General features: G+C 34.3%; 1 protein-coding gene across 1 annotated transcript in view; it reads left to right on the forward strand.

Moving 5' to 3' along the window:
- The first annotated feature begins 3,763 nt into the window (after positions 1 to 3,763).
- Mms22l (MMS22 like, DNA repair protein) overlaps positions 3,764 to 20,829 on the forward strand; it is a 124,058-nt gene continuing 106,992 nt past the window's right edge. The window contains exons 1-7 of the mRNA XM_026392764.2: positions 3,764 to 3,927; positions 4,912 to 5,037; positions 6,921 to 6,970; positions 11,628 to 11,715; positions 11,811 to 11,988; positions 14,455 to 14,545; positions 16,275 to 16,405. Coding sequence (XP_026248549.2) covers positions 3,764 to 3,927; positions 4,912 to 5,037; positions 6,921 to 6,970; positions 11,628 to 11,715; positions 11,811 to 11,988; positions 14,455 to 14,545; positions 16,275 to 16,405 — 828 coding nt within the window. The remainder of the gene's footprint in view (positions 3,928 to 4,911; positions 5,038 to 6,920; positions 6,971 to 11,627; positions 11,716 to 11,810; positions 11,989 to 14,454; positions 14,546 to 16,274; positions 16,406 to 20,829) is intronic.

Below are 20,829 nucleotides of genomic sequence, written 5' to 3' on the forward strand. Positions count from 1 at the left end.
GAATCTTGCCAAACTGCAAAATTTACTACTAGTTTTAGTAGCTGTAGAGCTTCTTTAGGATTTTCTATGAGAATTTCATCTAAGAATGAAGACCAGGTTTATTTTTTTTCCTTCTAACTTAACTTTTATTTCTTTCTCATAGCTTATTGCTTTGGCTAATAATCTCCAATAAAAGGTGAAAAAAAGTGAGAAAAGCAGACCAAAATTGCCTTGTTCTCAATCTTAGGGAGACAGCATTCATTTTCATGAATAAATATGATGCAAATAGTACATTTATCATGGATATCACATATCAAGTAAGGAAAAATTTAGCTTGCAGAGTTTATCATGAATGAATACTTATTTTTTCAAATAAACTTTTCATCTATTATGATGATGTGATTTTTCCTTTTATAATTTGCTGATACAATGAGTTATACTGAATGCTTTTTAAAATTTGAAACAAACTTGCATTCCTAAGATAAAAATGATTTTCTTACATGTCATTTTTTATATATTGCTGAATTTTACTTTCTAAAATTTCTGCCTCTATCTCGGCAAGCGATATTGGATTGTAATCTTTTTCTTGTCTTTGTCAGGTTTTGATATTGATGCAATACCAGCCTTGTAAAATGAGTTGAAGTATTCAATCCTGTTTTCTAGACGACTTAGTGTAGAATTGGCATTATTCCTTCCTTGAATATTTGGGAGAATTTAACACTAAAGCCATTCTAAGAAGTGTGGAATGTGTATGGTCAGGAGTGGGGCATAACCAAAGATTCAAATGATGAATTTTAAAGCCATTTAATTTATCCTTTTCATCTTTTGTGAGCTGTGTGAGTAGTTCATGTCTTTGAAGGAATTTGTTCATTTCATCATTTTTCCATGACACAATATTCTTAATATTCTTTTCCTTTTAGTGTTTATAAAATTATTAATGACAACTATATAATTCTTAATAATGTTAATTTGTGTCTTCTTTTTCTTTTTGATAAGTCCAGTTAGAGGTTTTATTAATTACATGTTGATCTTTGCAAATAACTTTTGTTTTTACTTATTTCCTCTTATTCTATTCCATTTATTTCTACTCTATTATTTTCTCCATTTGCTGGTTGGTTCAAGCTTTAATATACTAGATTTTTTTCCCTATCTTCTTAAGATAGATGCTTAAATTACTGAATTGAGCTTTTTCTTCTTCTCTATTACAAATAGTTTAAAAATTTATTATTGTCAAACAATATATTTTGTATGATTTCAATATTTCATTTTTCTTTGCATTTCAAACTGAGGGCCTCTCTGAGAGCATGCTATGGAAGCACTCTACCATTAAGCTACATTCCCAGCCCTTGATCCTTTTAAAATTGATGACATTTGTTGTATGGCTTGGAATATGGTTTATCTTCATGAATGTTCCATGTGTCAAGAATGTTATTCTGCTATCATTGGGTTGAGTGGCATGTAAACTGGTTGACAGTGCTACTTGGGTCTTCTTATCTATACTAATTTTCTGTCTACCTGTTCCATCAACTACAGAAGTAATTATAAGGACTGCAACCCTTCCCGTTTTCATATTGGTTTTGGCCAATGAGAAACACCAGTAGAAACTGGAGAGTTTCGGGGGGAAAGCACTTTGGGTAATTAACTTCCAGCTCCTTTCCTGTTGGGTTCTAGGTAGGCAATGGTTATGTTCTTATGAAGGCACCATAAGGGGCTGGTGACTGTCACACTTAGTAATAAACTTCACTGCTCCCTGGTAATCTCTCCTCCCTTAACTTCTTAGGTCTCTCTTATTAGCTTTGGGTATGTCAATATCACTTTTGTATTCTGGTAATCCTGTCCACACCTATGTAAATGACCATTTCATTAAACAACCATCAAACACTTTTCTTGATCAAGTCATATATTACCTGATGGAGATTCTTACTGACATGTTAATAGTACTAAATTAAGTTAGAACTGTTCTTCCATCCCACTCAACAGATTAAAGCAAGTTAATCACTTAACAACAAACACTTAAAAAGAAAAAAAAAAAAAACACAATGAGTCTACTTTGATCTGAGGATGAATATATTGGCCTTGTTGACCAAATTCTCTTAAACACAGCGCCAGGTCACATTATTTTCATATCTAAGCAATATACCTTTAGAATCAATGTTGGAGGACATCGACATGCTACAGTTAGACTATGGACCATAAGTGAGACGCAGTAGTCCATAACAAACCATCAGGTCTCATGTTACATCAACTGAGCAGAATAAACACCCATCCCAGTAGCCCTAAACTGCTCAGAATAGAGATTATATTGTGCTTTTTTCTCACTTCATCCCATTTGTCAGAAAATGTGTGGTTATTTGATTTAAACAGAGAGGGTTATGATAGGTTCCCCATACAGGACTGAAGTCAGCAAGACAAACTATTGTGGAGAGCTGGGGCAATACCGAATACTTAATTAGAAAAGGCATTTGAATTAGAAATTCTGTTTTTCTCTGAGTTTCTCTGAAAAGACTTCTGAGGTCTCAATCTTAAAGAACACTTGGACAAGATAAGCAAAACGCTGAGAAAGAAATAACATTTTTACAAAATCCTGCTAACCTTCTCCACATGTGTTGTGAAGAAAGTAAGCAACAGTCTTTGTATCTAAAGGGCCACAGGACCCGTAGTGTTTCAAAACAGTGGATTAGCTTCTTGTCCTGTCTAGCCTATGGGCAAAAAAAAAGACTTCCAGGCACTTGAGCAGAAAAGACTTCCAGGCACTTGAGCAGAAAAAAAAAGGGGGCTGCAATGCCTCTGGGTGTGACAAAGACCCACCCTCGAAGAATGCTGTTGTTGGGTCAAGCAGGAGGCTAACCCCTCTCTTCATAGGCCCTCCTCACCTTTGCCTCAATTATTAATTTCATTTTCGAACGAAACCCCGCCTTCCAGCTGAAGTCCCAATTACAGGTACAGAAGAAAGAAAAGGTGTAAACGCGCAGCGTATCCTTATCTCTCGCGAGAGCTCGCCGAGAGCGAGGAGTTTCTGTGAAGACATCGCGAGAGGACTGGGAGCCGGGGGCGGGGTACGCCGTGGCCCCGCCCTTCCAGAGCGCGGGCGCACCTTGGCGGGAATTTTGCCTGTTTCCGGTTTAGATCCCATGAACTCCGGGGCGGTAGAGGTGATCTTGGGGAGCAGATCTCCCGGACTGCAGGTAAGGTCAGGTACGACGGGCACCGTGGGGGAAGGGGAGTCGTCCGGGCCTTGTTGCAGCCTGATGCTCCGGACGCCGGCTCCGCTCACCCACTGCTTGAGTGCTGCTGGTGTGTGTCTCTTACACGCGTTAGAAGGAGTGGTGCCCAGGAGTAGTTGCCCGGTGTAATTTGCCCCAGCCTGCAAGGGAGCTTTCTCCACCCTGCCACCTGGGTACCGGCGGAGTGAGGTTTAGCAACTTAGGAGAGGGCGCACGCAGTTCGAGGCGGGCTCAGAGCTGAAGCTGGATCCGTTCTGCAAACATTTCCCTGTCCCAGCCGGCAGAATCCGACAAGGAAGCAGAGTTTACAACAGTGCCACACAGCCAGTCGGGGGAGCGTTGGTCTGACAGCCTTGATCTGGGTTGACTTGGCGGCGTAGGAACCTGGGGAGGGTAAATTTTTTTTTTTTCCCTTTGTGCTATGGAGTGTTTTAGGAACTTTCTAAGGTAACTCCTAATCTTTCGGCTCGTTTCACTTTCAGGAATCTTTTTACAACTTCTCTTTGGTGCCTTAATGGTAATCATAAGGAAACACAACATTTCAGGACATGAAGTAAATAATGGATGATTGTTATGTTGCGTCGACATTCCTTACTGACAGTTTAGAGTTGGAACTGGGGACAGAATGGTGCAAACCCCCTTCCTTTTCCTGTGCTTTTGACAACCGAGGACCAGGACAAAATTTTTCTGGAGAATCCTATCTTGCTAGTGGAGCCCTTAAACGGTAGGTTAAAAAAAAAAAAAAAAAAAGTAAGAGACTGTTTATCCCTTATCTGATTATTCATCAGTTTGTTAGGAATGTTTTCATTTCAGTTTATTATAAATTTTGGCATTTGCCCAACCGTGTTTTGTAAATAGGCTTATTGTATCAATAAGGATGCAAATTAATTAGTTCTGTTGTTGGCTTCCTGGTTAGAGCACACCTAAAAGTATTTTGAGTATTAAAGAGGAGTTCCTTGGAAACTGATGTTCTTTTACCTTACTGCTACCTCCCCTGTGGGGGTGGGGAACTGGGCACTAATTTATCTTTTAATCAAAGTGAATTATAAAACACTAGGGCCTTTTAAAATGGTATTTCCTTTTAGTGACTATAATAGTCTAGCTCTTTTGATAATTTTTAAGCAAGACATACACATTTCTGTTGCCACAGTTACTTCAAATCCTATCTATACCTATGGAAGTCATGGACTTATTTTTGCTCTGATCAGGTATATTCATACTACAGTAAAACTACACTCTTGAAATATTTTGGCAGTACCTACTGAGGGAATTTCAGTCATCAAGGAAATAATTTTTGTTGATTTTATATTTACACCTTGTTGGAGACCTTAAAAGAGATTCCCCAACTTGGATTATGCTATTCCCTAGACATAAACATAATAACTTTTGACTGTTAAATGTTAAGTTAAATGTTGCCCCAAGGAATGAAATATTACAACTGAAAATCACTAGTAAAATCAGGCAAGAGTGTGTGCCCTTGAATCCTTTTAGATCTTTAGCTGTATTTTTAAATTTTATCACCATGCAAGAATGAAATTTTAGTACAATCTGGCCATAGTAATCCAGATATGTAAGGTGCCAGTGCATTTCCTGACTTATTACATGTCATGAATAATGTGAATTCAAATAATGTGAAAAAGGACATGCTATATTATGACATTTAGCATTGATGAGATTAAATCAGGCTTTTTTTTTTTATATATTTCAGATTAATTTTGAATCTCGATCCTTTACCAACAAATTTTGAAGAGGATACAGTGGAAATATTTGGCATTCAGTGGGTTACCGAAACAGCATTAGTGAATTCATCTAGAGATCTCTTTAATTTATTCAGGTGTGTGTGTGTGTGTGTGTGTGTGTGTGTGTGTGTGTGTGTGTATGTATGTGTTTAACTCCCTATGCGTGTAGATGGTGATCATTTTTGTGAGTTACATTGCTGGGTGATTTCTGTACTAATTACAAAAACATCTGTGGAATTGTGCTTGTTGCGCACTTTATTTTCTTACTAATAATAGTAGTTAAGCAGTAATGCTGATAGACCTTTATTTTATTTATTTATATGTGGTGCTGAGAATTGAACCCAGTGCCTTACACATGCCAGACAAGTGTGCTACCACTGAGCCACAGCCCTAGCCCTGGAGTAATAGTTTTAATGGTTGCTTTTTATTGATTTTTTCAGAATCTTTGTTTGTAGTTGACATGTTTGTAGAAAACAAATAGTTAAGCTTTGAACCATAATGTAAATTTTGGAAGAAAAATTAAAATCCTTTATTACTTAATAGCCAAAGTCTTTCAATGAACTTTTGAGAATAAACAGCATAGTAAGAATGTAATTAATTCTCTATTTAGGCAAGATTTTTAAAAAAATACTTTAATGAAAAGTTTCAAATATACACAAAAATAGAATAGTATTATCAACTCCCATATACTCTCATTACAATAAGCATCAAGATTTTATCACATTTTTTTCTGTCTTATCCCCTGTTCTTTGGTACAGTATTTATAAATAAGTTTTAGGTATCATGCCATTTCATCCTAAAATACTTCATAATGTGTTTCTTAAAACTATGGTTGTTTCATAGTCAAGCCTCAAGGGTTCCTCCTGCCTCAGCCTCCTAGTAGTTGGAATTAACAGGCGTATACCACTGTGCCTGGCTGGGATTTTTTTTTTTTTTAACTATATGTCATTAGTACAATTAGCAGGATTAAATTAGTTGTTCATTACATATAACACAGTCTGTACTTAGATTTTAAGATTATTTTAAATCAAATCAGTTGTGCTTATTGCTCAACTTTAGGGCAAAGTATCTAAAAACACATTAAAAATGTATATATGGGGGCTGGGGATGTGGCTCAAGCAGTAGCGTGCTTGCCTGGCATGCGTGCCGCCCAGGTCCGAGCCTCAGCACCACATACAAACAAAGATGTTGTGTCCTTTGAAAACTAAAAAATAAATATTAAAAAATTCTCTCTCTCTCTCTCTCTCTCTCTCTTTCTCTTAAAAAAAAATGTATATATGGTACATTTAAATGAAAATGAAGAGGTCCTGAATTCCACTCTTATTCCATAAGACCTTCTAAAGAGACATTGTATCTGTGCCATGTTGTGTGTTTTATTGAGAGAATAGGCTGAATGAATCTTTGTAATCTCCACATAAGTTATGAATATGGGCTAATATTTAAAGAGACTGAAGGCAAGTAGGAAGAATAGCAAGAGAAGGTGAATATCAAGAAATCAGAGGGAAACGAATATGGCTTTCCATGATAACTTCAGTCTGCATAATTCAAACTACTTTTTTCAAACTACTGCATTTTTCAAACTACTATATAATACAATGTAACATTTTCTTATAATACTGTTGATCTAGAATGTTTTATGTATCAAACTTTCTAAAGATATTAACTGTATTTCATTGATTGAGAGCTGAGATACTTGAAATAATTTCTGGGATCCATGTACCTTTTAATACACCTTTCTGAGATTTCTGAGATCTGTGCATCTTTTAATTTTTGGAAGGTCAAAGGTGTGTTTTCTGTTCTTTAAAAAATTTTGCTATCTAAATCTGACTTTTAATAAACACTCACAAAATGTTAAATATCATCCATAACTAAATTGTATTAAAGCTATTTAATAGGCATGGAAACATTGTCTCTGTAGTTGTTAAATATGCTTTAAGCTATACTAAAATTAACTCTCTCTTTACCATTTTTAAATTAGGCAACAGCTATACAACTTGGAAACCTTATTACAGGTCAGCTGTGATTTTGGTAAGTTAAAGTGCATTTAGTGGCAAAAAGGAATGTGGCTCCATTGCATGAATTGCACATGGGTCTGTAAGAATGTAATTGGGATATCATAATATGAGGGATGTGTTGGGTTAGAAATTCATAATATAGTGAATGCAGAATTCAGAAAAAAATATGACATTTACATTTTGTTATGGTTAAGGTTTATAGCATTTTTTTTCAAATGTGTAGGTCTTAAATGTAAAACTGATTTAAGGAAGCTAAACTTCTCTGAAGTGAATTACTACTTGTTTTGGAGGTGTTGGGCGGGATGGAGAACTAAACAAGAAATTAAAAGTAACAAAATTCTGCTTTTTGCTTTTTTTTTCTTTTGGCATTTAATGGATTACTGACTTAAGGGGGCTTGGTATAGTTAAGGTTCTAAAGGAAATTGAAGGTCAATATTGTTTTATTACAGGCTAGCTGCTTTTCCTTTCCAACATTTTTAGTGCATTGTAGAATTCTAAGTTGTTACTTTGTGATCAGCCTGGCTCTGAACTTAGCTAATTGCAGATCTCACACCAAGTAATAGTTCTTACCACAGTGAGATATTGTGATGATTAAATCCCTTAACACATGTAAGACCTTAGCCCAGTGTCTATCATTAGTGATGCTCAGCTACCAAAGATGACCATAATATGCTTTTAGTCAAAGAGAGGTTTATTTGCTTATCAAAGCAAGGAAAATGGAAGATATGAAAGCATAAAGTTTTAGGGAGCATGGAATGAATAATACTTTGTGTGTTTACATCAGAGTTTATGTGAGAGTGAAAAATTTAGAAGGGATGAAATCACAGTGTGTTTTAAAAACTATGACGAATAATGTAAATTTGACTTCAAAACATCAAGGGATCTGCAAATCAAAGGATTTTAGTGAAAAGAGCAAAAATAATACTTTTACTATCTAAAATGAATTGGATTTAGGGAAGGTGTTTATTACCTAAGATTATTATACTATATACCTAATAACCTAAAACCACTACAGACAGCCCTTTGTGTCTGTGGGTTCTACATCTGTGGGGGGAGGGGAGGGCAGATTACTACACTATTTTATATCAAAGATTTAAGCATCTGCAAATTTTGGTATTCACAGTGGGTACTGGCAATAATCCCTGCAGATACTGGCTTATGACTATCTTTCTTTAAGTGGTTATTTTTCATGCTGACACTTTGGTTCTTTTTCTTGGTGAAAAAAAGTTCTTAATGACAGACTTTTTTGGAAGGCTAGCAGTATTAGAGATAATCCATAGATCAAGTGGTCCCTGCCAAGCAGTATGTCACAACATTGATAATAAATTTGTGCAGCTAGCCTTGGCCCTCAATTCTTCCCAACTTTTATGTGGGAATCCTTCCTGCCAGTGCCTATAGTGCTGCCCTCTTCCTTACCTTTCCGGGTTGCTTTCTAGTTAAGGTAGCACATGTTCTCTTGATTATCTCAAATTTAATTTTTTTATCTAGACATTCCATCTAGATTTTTTTCAATATTTTTGATTTCTGTCCTTAAATTTTTTTTCCATCTATCTTGCATATGTGGATTATGTGTGTAATCACTTTGTAAGTTAGTTGACTGCTGATTCTTTCATCACTTTCATTTCTGGATCTCTTTGTATTGATTGGTTTTTCTCCTGGTTCTGTGACATTTTTCTGCTTGGAATATCTGTTTAATACTGTTTTATTGTATAATGTACATTATGGATTTTAAATTGCTACTTTTTATATTTTCTTACATTCCTTTGTCAAATTTGTTCTGGCTTTCTATTGAATACTTGTAATCCACTGACTCTTTTTGAAGTTTGTTTTAAATTTCATTAGGGCTTTAAAAAAGCCCCCTTTAAGCTAAATGTCATGGTGTATGCCTATAATCCTAAGTTCTCTGGAGGTTGAGGTGAAAAGATTCCAAGTATTAGGCCAGCATGGTCAATTTAGCAATACCCTGTACCAAAAAAAAAAAAAAAAAAAAGAATGAGAGGACGGGGAAAAAGCAAAAGAAAAGTCCTCCTTGAGGTGGAATGCTAATGTAGCATAGTAAATTAACCTAGTGAATCTTCTCAGTATTCTTTCTGGTGACTGGTATTTTAAGAGGTCTTTTATTTTTTTCTTCTTGCTGGTGGGAACTTGATCTGTTCACTTGTGTAAGCTTTATAGGGAAATGTTTTCTGGTGTTTTTCTGTGGCCTTGGGTAATTTTTTGTCATCTTTGAACAGATTGGTACTTAATCAAAGAACCAAGGGAGACCCTTGCTGCATTTTTTAGAGGTGTTTAAATAGGCTTCTTTCTCCCTTGGTACTTTTTCCCTATAAATTTAGATTTTTCTTAACTCAGATATCATCTCGATAGTGCAACAAGTGGGCTCTCTCTGGGCTGTCTCCCCTGTCCCACACCCTGGAAACTCTTTAGATGAGAAGCCAATGCACTCATGGATTTCACCTTCATTCTGAGATAGCGATCTTGTATTGTCTTATGTGCAATGCCTGAAAACTTATTTTATTTTTATGGTTATTTTTTAAGTTTACAGTGGGAGATGGATAAATAATCCTATTACTCCATCTTGCATGGATGTAAAAGTTCACAGCAATTATTGTTAGGCGGTACTGCTTTTAGAAGCTGAGAATTGTGAAAATGAGGATTGTCATAGTCCCCTTTCTGTAGCTATAACTGAGTACTGCAGACTAAATAATTCATGAAAGAGGTTCTTTTAGGTATGATTGTGAAAGCTGGAAAGTTCAAGATCTGGCAGCTGCATTTGGTAAGGGCCTCATGCAGCGTCCTAACAAAGTAGATGGTATCATGGGCACATTTAAAAGAGGCAAAACGTGAGGAGTGGCTTTGCTATGTAGCAGCCCCAGCCGGCTATCCTAGTAATTAATCCAGTTCTTCAACAATGAGAACACTCTCTGTGAGATAGCATCCGTTCCTCTTAATGATCTAATCACCTCTTAAAGACCCCTACCTCCCAACACCACCATGCATTTTGGAGGGAACAAACTGTCTTCAAAGTATGGTGAGGATATGACTTTTATTGGTGAATTGGAGATTCACCTAAGTGCTGATTAATATGGAAGTATTTACACAACAACTTTATACTTATTGTCCTATTAGTTTTGCCAAAGTAGTGGGCATGTTTGTTTTTTTTTTTTTTTATTTGAACTCAAACTTAGAAATTTTGTTCTATGTTTAATTTGTTGTCTATAATTCTCATCACATTTTCTCTTATTTTGTTTAGTGATTGTTTCTTACTTATTATAGTGGTAATCAGTGTTTTACATGTAGTAATTACCTAGATAATTCTTACTGATATAAAGGTTAAGGTAAGTGAGGGAAAGAGCATGGGTCAAGGTTGGGAGAAAGAAAGGAACTATTTAAAGGTCATTTGGGGCCTTATAAATCATTGGTTTTAATTTCATTCTAAGTATAGTTGATACTTTTGGTGGTTTTGATGGAGTAACCAAAAATAATATATTAATTTTGTACTTGGATCAAAGGGAGGCAAAGAAGGATGTGGGAAGACTTGTTAGGAGTCCTTTTGTAGTGGATTAAGGTAAATGGATTATAGGGAAAATGGACAGTTTGAAGGTGTATTGTGTTGTAAACTAAATAGGGCTGATGGATTGGTCTGAGGTTAAAGGAAATGAAAGAATTAAAAATGATATAGGCTACTGGTGGTTTCATTTAATGGAAGGGAAAAAATGTACACAGCATGAACTGATTTTGGAAGCCATCAAAAGGTATATTATTTGCAATGTAAGGGCATGCTGTCAGACAGTAATGTCTATGTATAAATGTTAGGCAATTTAGCATTCAAGGTCTGAAGTATAAAAGAAAAGTGTGTGATATAGATAAGACTTTTGGAGTCAATATCATTTATTGATAAAGGAACAGATAAGATCATATAGGTAGGAAGAGATGTAAAGAGAGGAGGGGAATTAGTACTGAATCCTGAGGAGACCTCATATTAGTAGTAGCATTGAGAAAGAAAGATCAATCAGTAAAGAAGAGTTAGGAGAAAGGACACACAAGAAAGAAAGAAGACTGGCAGTATGTAGGCTCAGTGAAGCCAGTGCAACTTCAAAGGCAAGTTCCTGAGGATAGGTAATATCCATTAGATCAGGCAACACAGTTGCTGACCTTTTTAAGAGCAGTTGTGGAGGCATGAGGTGGGGGTGTGCAAGAGTCACAGGAATCAGCAGAAAAAGTTACTGGGAGGGAGAAGGGGAATTGCATGGGAGATGGAAGAAGACCATCATTGTTATACAAAATACATGTATGATGATGTGAGGGGGGAAAAAAAGAAATGTGTCACATTAGATTGGGTAGAGAGAAGTGATGGGAGGGGAGAGGAGGGTAAAGGGGCATAGGAAGGGCAGCAGAATAAAATAGACACTAGTATTGCTATATGTATATACGTGTCTGTATAACTAATGTGATTTTGCAACCTGTACACTTGGAAAAATGAGAAATTATACTCCGTTTGATTCAAATGTATGATATGTCAAGACCATTGTATTGTCATGCGCAACTAATAAAAAAAAAAAGAAAAAGTTACTAGACCAAATTACTGCTGGTGTAGCCTGTAAAATTTTTCTTCACTGCTCACTGGTAATTGTTTAAACTATAGTTAACATTGTTCATTTTGGTTTCAGGGAAGATATCAACCCTACATTGCAAAGCAGATAATATCAGGAAGCAGTGTGTCATATTTCTCCATTATGTTAAAGTTTTCATCTTCAGGTAGGATGACAGATGAGTATTTTGATTAATGCATGAATTTTTATGGGTATATTTATCCAGACAGTGGTTATTTATTGTATCCAATTACTTTTTAGATGCCTGAAAATACAGGATGCTGAGTCTTATGTTCCTGTCCATCCTTATGAGACTTTGGAGGCTCAGCTTCCCTCAGTGTTGGTTGATGAACTTCGTGGATTACTTTTGTATATTGGACACCTATCTGAACTTCCCAATATTCATCTGGGAGCATATTTAAATCAAAACCAGACTAAGGTTTGATTTGTTTCATTTAAATTTTAAATTCTCAGACTTTTTTCCTCACAGGGAATATTTATTCCAGAATGGGAAAAATCAGTCAATGTTACAACCCTGGTACAAACACTGCATGAGATTAGATCCTGGTCCCCTCTTTATTAATTAGTTCAAAGCAAGTAATGTCTTTGCTTCAGTTTCTCCACCTATGTAAGTTGTATAATTTCCTAAAATTATTGGAAAATTCAAATAAATTAATATGCATGAAGGGCTTAAAAATAATTATTGTTTTTCCTGTTCATGACAATATAGAAAAAGTTGCAAAAAGAATCTCTGTCTCTAAAATTTGTTTTATCTTCCTTATTGATAAGGATTTGTGAAAGCTGCTGCTTATATTGTATTATGATTAAACATCTCCTAAAAAAGTACACTTTGAAAACGACATCATTTTAAATATTCTGACTTTCTAGACCTCTTTGGAATATTATTGAGATAATTTTAATTGTGTTCTTATTTCCCTACCTGTGATAATTATTCTCTCTGAAGGTTGCTTTTAAAAAATTAAAAATCAAATTATTAGTGTAGTCTAGTTTATAAAAAATTATATATATATATTATATAGTTAATAAAAAATTCACCATATGAAAATGGAACTGATTATAAATGATAAGTTTTAATGAGTTTAGATTGAGATTCCCTGAACTCTGAACTCCTTTTCTGTTATATTTTACTTTATCAATTTGAGTAATTTTTTATTTTTCAGAAAATATGTCTAATGTAAGATACAAAATGTAAGATATAATTTTTTATGTATTTCTGTGAAATCATACCAAAACTCCAAAGAGTTCACACTTTTTTTTTTAAATCAGAGATTAGTTTATTTAATAATGAAGGAAATAGAGTTCCAACTGAATTCATAGGTTAATATGTCTAATCCATAGAAAACAAGTAAATAATTGCTTTTAGTTATTTAATACAGCCATGGGTAAATTGTGGAAGGAGGTCTATTCCCCGCCCCCATTTTTTTGCCTTCTATAAATTGCACTGGTTATTATTTCTTGGATATCCATCAAATGTTAAGAAAATAAAAATGAATAATTTATCAAGCAGCAGAAATAGATGTTTGTGCACAAGGGTCCTCATTCTAGATTTTGCCTTTCACAGACTTTTTAATTAGGCAGATTTGAAAACAGGTTGTTTGAAGCCCAGAAGACTGAATTTTTAAACCATGGGACCTTAAAGTCTTCAACAAATAAACAAATCACACACTGAAATACTGTTCTTCTGGAACAACCAGAAATCTTAGAAAATAAAAAAAAACATCTTTTAAGACTTTATATTTAATATTTTTTTATCAATCTTGCATGTGAATAGTCTTATTTTAGGTAGCATTTCTAATTGAGCATCTGTCTTTTATTGTTTTTTATAAACTTAATATGTGAGATATTATTTATTGGGTGTTATATATCACAGATATTTTCATCTATTTTTTTACCAATTAAGCTGACTTCTCAGGTAGATCATTTAAGTTGTATTTATTGATTATTCTGTAGTGTTATCTATGGTGTTGTTAAGAAATATTTTGGTTTATACATTTTTTTAAAATGTGTAATGAGGTAGGAAATCTTACTTTAATTTCTTCAAATAGGTAAGTCAACAACCCTATCTTACTAAATGATCTATGCTTTCCCCATGACTTGAGATTGTATATGTAACTATCTCTTTCTTCTTATTCTTGCTATTTTTTATCAATTTTTGTGCCAATACAGTTTTATTAGTCTTGCATTTTATTTTGTTTGTGTATATGATAAAACAAGTTGCTTCTGCATCATTCTTACCTGATGTTCTAATTAGAACTTGTTGTGTCATTGTATTTATCTTTATAGTGGTGCTCAGTGTAGACTAGATGAAGGTTATTGAGAACCCAGTGCAGCACACTGGATAAAAATTCTGGCTTTAGAGTCAGATAGAATTGCATTTGAATCTTAATGCATAAATTAAGAGACAAATTTTTCCACCTCTTTCATCTTCCACTTCTTAAAAAAAGATGACTATAATGTCTACATGATAGTCTGAAGCTCTTTTTTTTTTTTTAAATATAGAAGTTTTTGGGTACTCATTACATTAAAAAATATATTTGCTAGCTAAATTCCAAAACAAAGTCATGAAAATGTTTCTAAAAATTCTTTGACTGCCTTACAACTTTAGTAGAATTGGACATTGGTTGCAGGGAAGATTCTACAAATCTATTGAGCAGCCTCAAAATGGGTCTAAAACCAATGGTTGAAAATATATCCTGCTTTCAATTCAAAGATCTTCATTGAAAGAATACTCCAATGAACAATGCAGATTTTCCCTGAGTTTTTGAGTAGTGGTAGGTTAACTGGTTCTTTACCCTTGTGTATATGGCGGAATATTTTGAAATACTACAGAGTACTTAGTAAAGTATTATGAATTTTCAATTGTACTGGATGATGTCGTTCACAGCTTTTTCCTCCATCATGGCATTTATTACATCTCTACTTAGATATCCATTGGATGGCTTTAGAGATTCTTCACATGCTGGGTGAAAAATTTAGTAAGTTTTTGATTTATTTCTTTTTTAGACATCTGAACTTTCATTCCTTAAGTCATAAGTATTGTCTGATTTTTATTTTAGAAAGTTAAGTAGTAATCAAAATAAATAATAAAAGTTATAATCCGTTTTCCCTGAGTTAATGCAGGGAATAGGTTGGTCTATTTATCTTTCCATATTCACTATCTATTGGTACATGTATATAAATTCACAGGTAGGATTGGGTTTTTGCTTTAACTACAGATAGTATCATCACTTTTCAGTGTGGTCTTTGATTTAGCAGTTTTATAGAGATCTGTTTATGTTACTACATATAGTTCTGCTTATTCATTTAAAGATCTACTGTACTTTATTGAACCTTGTCTACTTTTTAAACATTTAAGTTATTTCCATTTATTTTATATATAATATGTCACTGAACATCCATATACACATGTGTATGCATACACGTATTTTAATCTATGTGCCCATTAGTCTATAAAATAATTTCTTAGAAGTAGAGTGGCACATTGGCAGTTAAATATTATATATGCTGATCTTTTTTGTTGTTGAATAGTAAGTCGGAACTAATAGGTTAACTATGAGTGAAACTTTACTACATATTCTTGCCAGTAGTGGACATTATTAATTTTTTTGGCTAACTAATACATGGAAAGTTATATTCTCTTTTTTGAATTTTCTGGTTACTAGTGAAGTTGAATACCTTTATATAATTTTATTGTCTGTTCATAGTTGTTTTATTAATTACCTGTTATCTTTTAAAATTTTCTTACTATTTTAGTAGAAGTTAATATATAAGTAATAATTCTTTATTTCATATGTTGCCTATTTATTTCTTAATCTTGGTGGTTTGCATTTTAGGTTAACAACCTGTTGTTTATGTTGTAATGGTATGCATAACCTCAATATCTGCTTTGCAATTTATTAATAGACTTAAAAATTTTTAACATATATATGTGTGTGTATACATGTGTGAGCATGTATAAACAAACATACAAAAGTATACACAGATTTATAATTTATTCTCATGGGGACTCTGTATTTCACATATTTTCTTAAAGCAATACAGAAGTGAACTTGCTGTGATAAGTGCAAATTTTGCTTGTTTGTTACTTTGGTTTGGTCTATGGCCCATAATGATTGCATGTGGTCAGCTTATCAGTATTTGTTAAAATAATAATGTTTTAGAAGTTTTATTGATCAGAATGGTGGGTGAGAGCTGTGCATGGTGGTGCACACCTGTAATCTCAGTGGCTCGGGAGGCTGAGGCAGGAGGATTGCAAGTCTAAAGCCAGACTCAGCAAAAGTGAGGCGCTAAGCAACTCAGTGAGACCCTGTCTCTAAATAAAATACAAAATAGGGCTGGGGATGTGGCTCAGTAGTCAAGTGCCCCTGAGTTAATCCCTGGTACCCAAAAAAGAAAGAAAGAAAAGTAGGTAAAATTTTTCTCTCTTGTTTTTAAGTGAATGAGCTTTAATGCTTTTTAAAGATAGACTTTAGGGGGAAAAAAAGAAGCTTATTAAATTTATATAGAAGTACTGAAAATATTTGTTGTGAATGTTTATTAATGCTCATAAAAGAAAGTTATTGTCCTCAAATGTAACTTCTATTTGCAAAAAAAAGAGTTGACAAGCTGGATGCATCATTTTTGATATAAAGGGGTACACACTCTTGCTTTTCTAAATTACTAAAATCTGTAGTTTTAAATATAATTTATTTTTTTATTTTTCAGAACAAGTTATATATGGATATCAGTTTGTCAGTTTGGCAGGTGACAATTTAACCAATGTCAGCTTATTTGAAGAACATTGTGAGAATCTTTTTTGTGATTTAATAAGCTTGTCAATCAACAGGTATGATAAGGTAATACTTTAAGAAGTACTTGTTGTTGGTGCTTAATGGTAATAGTTAATACTTATTGCAAGTGGTTTGATCTATAAAAATTTAATCTGTAATAGTTTGATTATTAATTCTCCTAATTTTATATTTAGTTACTATTATCTGGGAATTAAAAGGGAAATTTATTTTTTAACCTGTACATAAATACATGAAAATTGTACATATTAATATAGTAACATGTTTCCATACTTTCATATAGTGTGTTTAAATGAGGTTAAACCATCTCTCTCCTCATTTATCATTTCTTCATACTAAAAGCTTTCAAAATCCTTTCTTCCACCTTTTTTAAATGTACAGGACATTATTATTATGTATGATTACCCTACTGTACAGTAGCACACCAGAGCTTGTTCCTGTCTGACTGTAACTTAGTATATACTGATCAATATTTCCTCACCTTCCTTCCACTTTCTCTCCACAGTTGCTGGTAACTGCTTATTCTCAACTTCTATGAAATCAACTTTTGTAGATTCCAAATATGAGTGACATCTTTTTATGCCTGACTTATTTCACTTAACATAATGATCTTCTATTTAATCCATGTTGCAAATTACAGGATTTTATTCTTATCTGTTGCAGAATAGTATTCTTTGTGTATAGGTACCACATTATCTTTATCCATTCATCAGTTGAATGTTTCTTGGTGACTTTTAATTGTGCTGCAATCAAAGTGGAAGTATAGATGTCTCTTCAAAATACTAATTTTATTTCCTTTGGATATATATTAAGTGATGGAATTACTCGATTATATGATAGTTCTACTTTTTTGAAAACCTTTACAGTGTTTTCATAATCACTATATATTTCCACCAACAGTATGCAAGTGTTCCCTTTTCTCCACATTCTTGCCAGAACTTATTGTCTTCAGTCTTTTCTATAATAGCCATTTTTACTGGGGTGAGCTGCTATTTCATTGTGGTTTTGATTTGCATTTCCCTGATAATTAGTGATACTGAGCATTTTTTAATACATATTTTGAATGTTTTTTTGAGAAGTGCCTCTTAAGATCTATTGCCCACTTTTTAATTAAATTGTTTTTAATATTTTTTAGTTTATTTTTATTTTTTTAAATATTTCTCCTCCTCTGGTCAAGAATAAATAAATGAAAATAAGATGTTTAGAAAAATGTCTCCAAATTTAACTTGTATTCAAATAGAAGTTCTATTCATTTATTTTTAAATTTTTTAATTTTTTTTTATTGGTTGTTCACAACATTACAAAGCTCTTGACATATCATATTTCATACATTAGATTCAAGTGGGTTATGAACTCCCAATTTTTACCCCAAATGCAGATTGCAGAATCACGTCGGTTACACATCCACAATTTTACATAATGCCCTATTAGTAACTGTTGTATCCTCTACTATGCCCCCTCCCTTCCCCTCCCATCTTCTCTCTCTACCCCATCTACTGTAATTCATTTCTTTTTTTTTTAATGCATACTCTAAAAGAACTTTATTGACATATAATTTTAATATCATAAACTGTACCTGTAAATTGACTTGAGTTGTGCAACCATCAACATAATCTGCTTTTAGAACATTTCCATTACCACAGTAACATCCCTGATACCCATTAATAGTCACTGCTCTTTCCCAGCCCCAGCCCCAGGCAACCACTAATCTACTTTTGTTTTTATGAGTTTGTCGAAGGCATTAGCTTTTCACACAGATACAAAATATTATATATATATTTCAGCAAACTTCCAATTCTACACTAGGATGTTAGCTTCTGTGATATTTGATATCTTTTTTTTTTTTATTTTTTATTATTGATTGTTCCAAACATTACAGAGCTCTTGATAAATCATCTTTCATACATTTGACTCTATTGGGTTTTGAACTCCCATTTCTACCCCAAATACAGATAGCAGAATCACATCTGTTACATACTCACATTTTTACATAATGGCATATTAGTGACTGTCTTGATCTGCTACCTTTCCTAACCGCTACTATCCCCCCTCCCCTCCCCTCCCACCTTCCCTCTCTGCCTCTTCTGCTATTGTTCAATTCTCTCCCTTTTCCCCCCTCCCCCTTGCCCATCATAACCTCTTATACTTTTGTGTATCATTGAAGGTCTCCTACCATTTGCATATCCTTTCCCTTCTCTCTCCCTTTCTCTCCCCCCATTTGTCTTTGTTTACAGTTAGTCTTTTCCTCATGCTCTTCCTTCCTGTTTTGTTCTTAGTTGCTCTATTTATATCAAAGGAGACATTTGGCATTTGTTTTTCAGGGCTTGGCTAGCTTCACTTAGCATAATCTGCTCTAATGCCAACCATTTCCCTGCAAATTCTATGATTTTGTCATTTCTTAGTGCTGCATAATACTCCATTGTATATAGATGCCACATTTTTTTTATCCATTCATCTATTGAAGGGCATCTAGGTTGGTTCCACAGTCTAGCTATTGTGAATTGTGTCACTATAATCATTGATGTGGCCGTATCCCTATAGTGCGCTCTTTTAAGGTCCTCAGGGAATAGTCTGAGAAGGGCTATAGCTGGGTCAAATGGTGGTTCCATTCCCAGCTTTCCCAGGAATCTCCATACTGCTTTCCAAATTGGCCTCACCATTTTGCAGTCCCACCAGCAGTGTAGAAGTGTACCCTTTTCCCCACATCCTCGCCAGCACTTGTTGTTGTTTGACTTCATAATGGCTGCCATTCTTACTGGAGTGAGATGGTATCTTAGGGTGGTTTTGATTTGCATTTCTCTGATTGCTAATGATGGTGAGCATTTTTTCATGTACTTGTTGATTGATTGTATGTCCTCCTCTGAGAAATGTCTGTTCAGGTCCTTGGCCCATTTGTTGATTGGATTATTTGTTATCTTATTATTTGATTTTTTGAGTTCTTTGTACATTCTGGATATTAGGGCTCTATCTGATGTGTGGGGGGTAAAAATTTGTTCCCAGGATGTAGGCTCTCTATTTACCTCTTTTATTGTTTCTCTTGCTGAGAAAAAACTTTTTAGTTTAAGTAAGTCCCATTTGTTTATTCTTGTTGTTAACTCTTGGGCTATGGGAGTCCTATTAAGGAATTTGGAGCCCGACCCCACAATATGTAGATCGGAGCCAACTTTTTCTTCTATCAGACGCAGTGTCTCTGGTTTGATATCTAGCTTCTTGATCCATTTTGAGTTAACTTTTGTGGCTGGTGAGAGAAAGGGATTCAATTTCATTTTGTTGCATATGGATTTCCAGTTTTCCCAACACCATTTGTTGAAGATGCTATCCTACCTCCATTGCATGTTTTTAGCCCCTTTATCAAATATAAGATAGTTGTAGCTTTGTGGATTAGTCTCTGTGTCCTCTATTCTGTACCATTGGTCCACCCGCCTGTTTTGGTACCAGTACCTTGGTGTTTTTATTACTATTGCTTTGTAGTACAGTTTGAACTCTGGTATCACTATACCTCCAGATTCACACTTCCTGCTTAGAATTGCTTTTGCTATTCTGGGTCTTTTGTTTTTCCATATGAATTTCATGATTGCTTTATCTATTTCTTCAAGAAATGCCTTTGGGATTTTGATTGGCATCGCATTAAACCTGTAGAGAACTTTTGGTAATATCGCCATTTTGATGATGTTAGTTCTGCCTATCCATGAACAGGGTACATTTTTCCATCTTCTGAGATCTTCTTCTATCTCTCTAATTAGGGTTCTGTAGTTTTCATTGTATAAATTTTTCACCTCTTTTGTTAGGTTGATTCCCAAGTATCTTATTTTCTTTGGGGATATTGTGAATGGAGTGGTTTTCCTTATTTCCATTTCAGAGGTTTTGTTGCTGATATACAGGAATGCCTTTGACTTATGTGTGTTGATTTTATATCCTGCCACTTTGCTGAATTCATTTATTAACTCTAGCAGCTTCTTTGTAGACCCTTTTGGGTCTGTTAAGTATATTATCATGTCATCTGCAAATAGCGATAATTTAACTTCTTCTTTTCCTATTTTTATGCCTTTAATTTCTTTTGTCTGTCTAATTGCTCTGGCTAGTACTTCGAGAACTAAATTGAATAGAAGTGGTGATAGAGGGCACCCCTGTCTTGTTCCAGATTTTAGAGGGAATGCCTTCAATTTTTCTCCATTTAGGATGATGCTAGCCTGAGGTTTAGCATATATAGCTTTTACAATGTTGAGGTAAGTTTCTGTTATCCCTAGTTTTTCTAGTGTTTTGAGCATAAAGGGATGCTGTACTTTGTCAAATGCTTTTTCTGCATCTATCGAGATGAACATATGGTTCTTGTCTTTAAGACTATTGATGTGGTGAATAGCATTTATTGATTTCCGTATATTGCACCATCCTTGCATCCCAGGGATGAATCCTACTTGGTCATGGTGCACAAGTTTTCTGATATGTTTTTGTATTCGATTCGCCAGAATTTT

The sequence above is a fragment of the Urocitellus parryii genome, chromosome 8 (assembly GCF_045843805.1).
Source record: "Urocitellus parryii isolate mUroPar1 chromosome 8, mUroPar1.hap1, whole genome shotgun sequence".
NCBI lineage: Eukaryota > Metazoa > Chordata > Mammalia > Rodentia > Sciuridae > Urocitellus > Urocitellus parryii.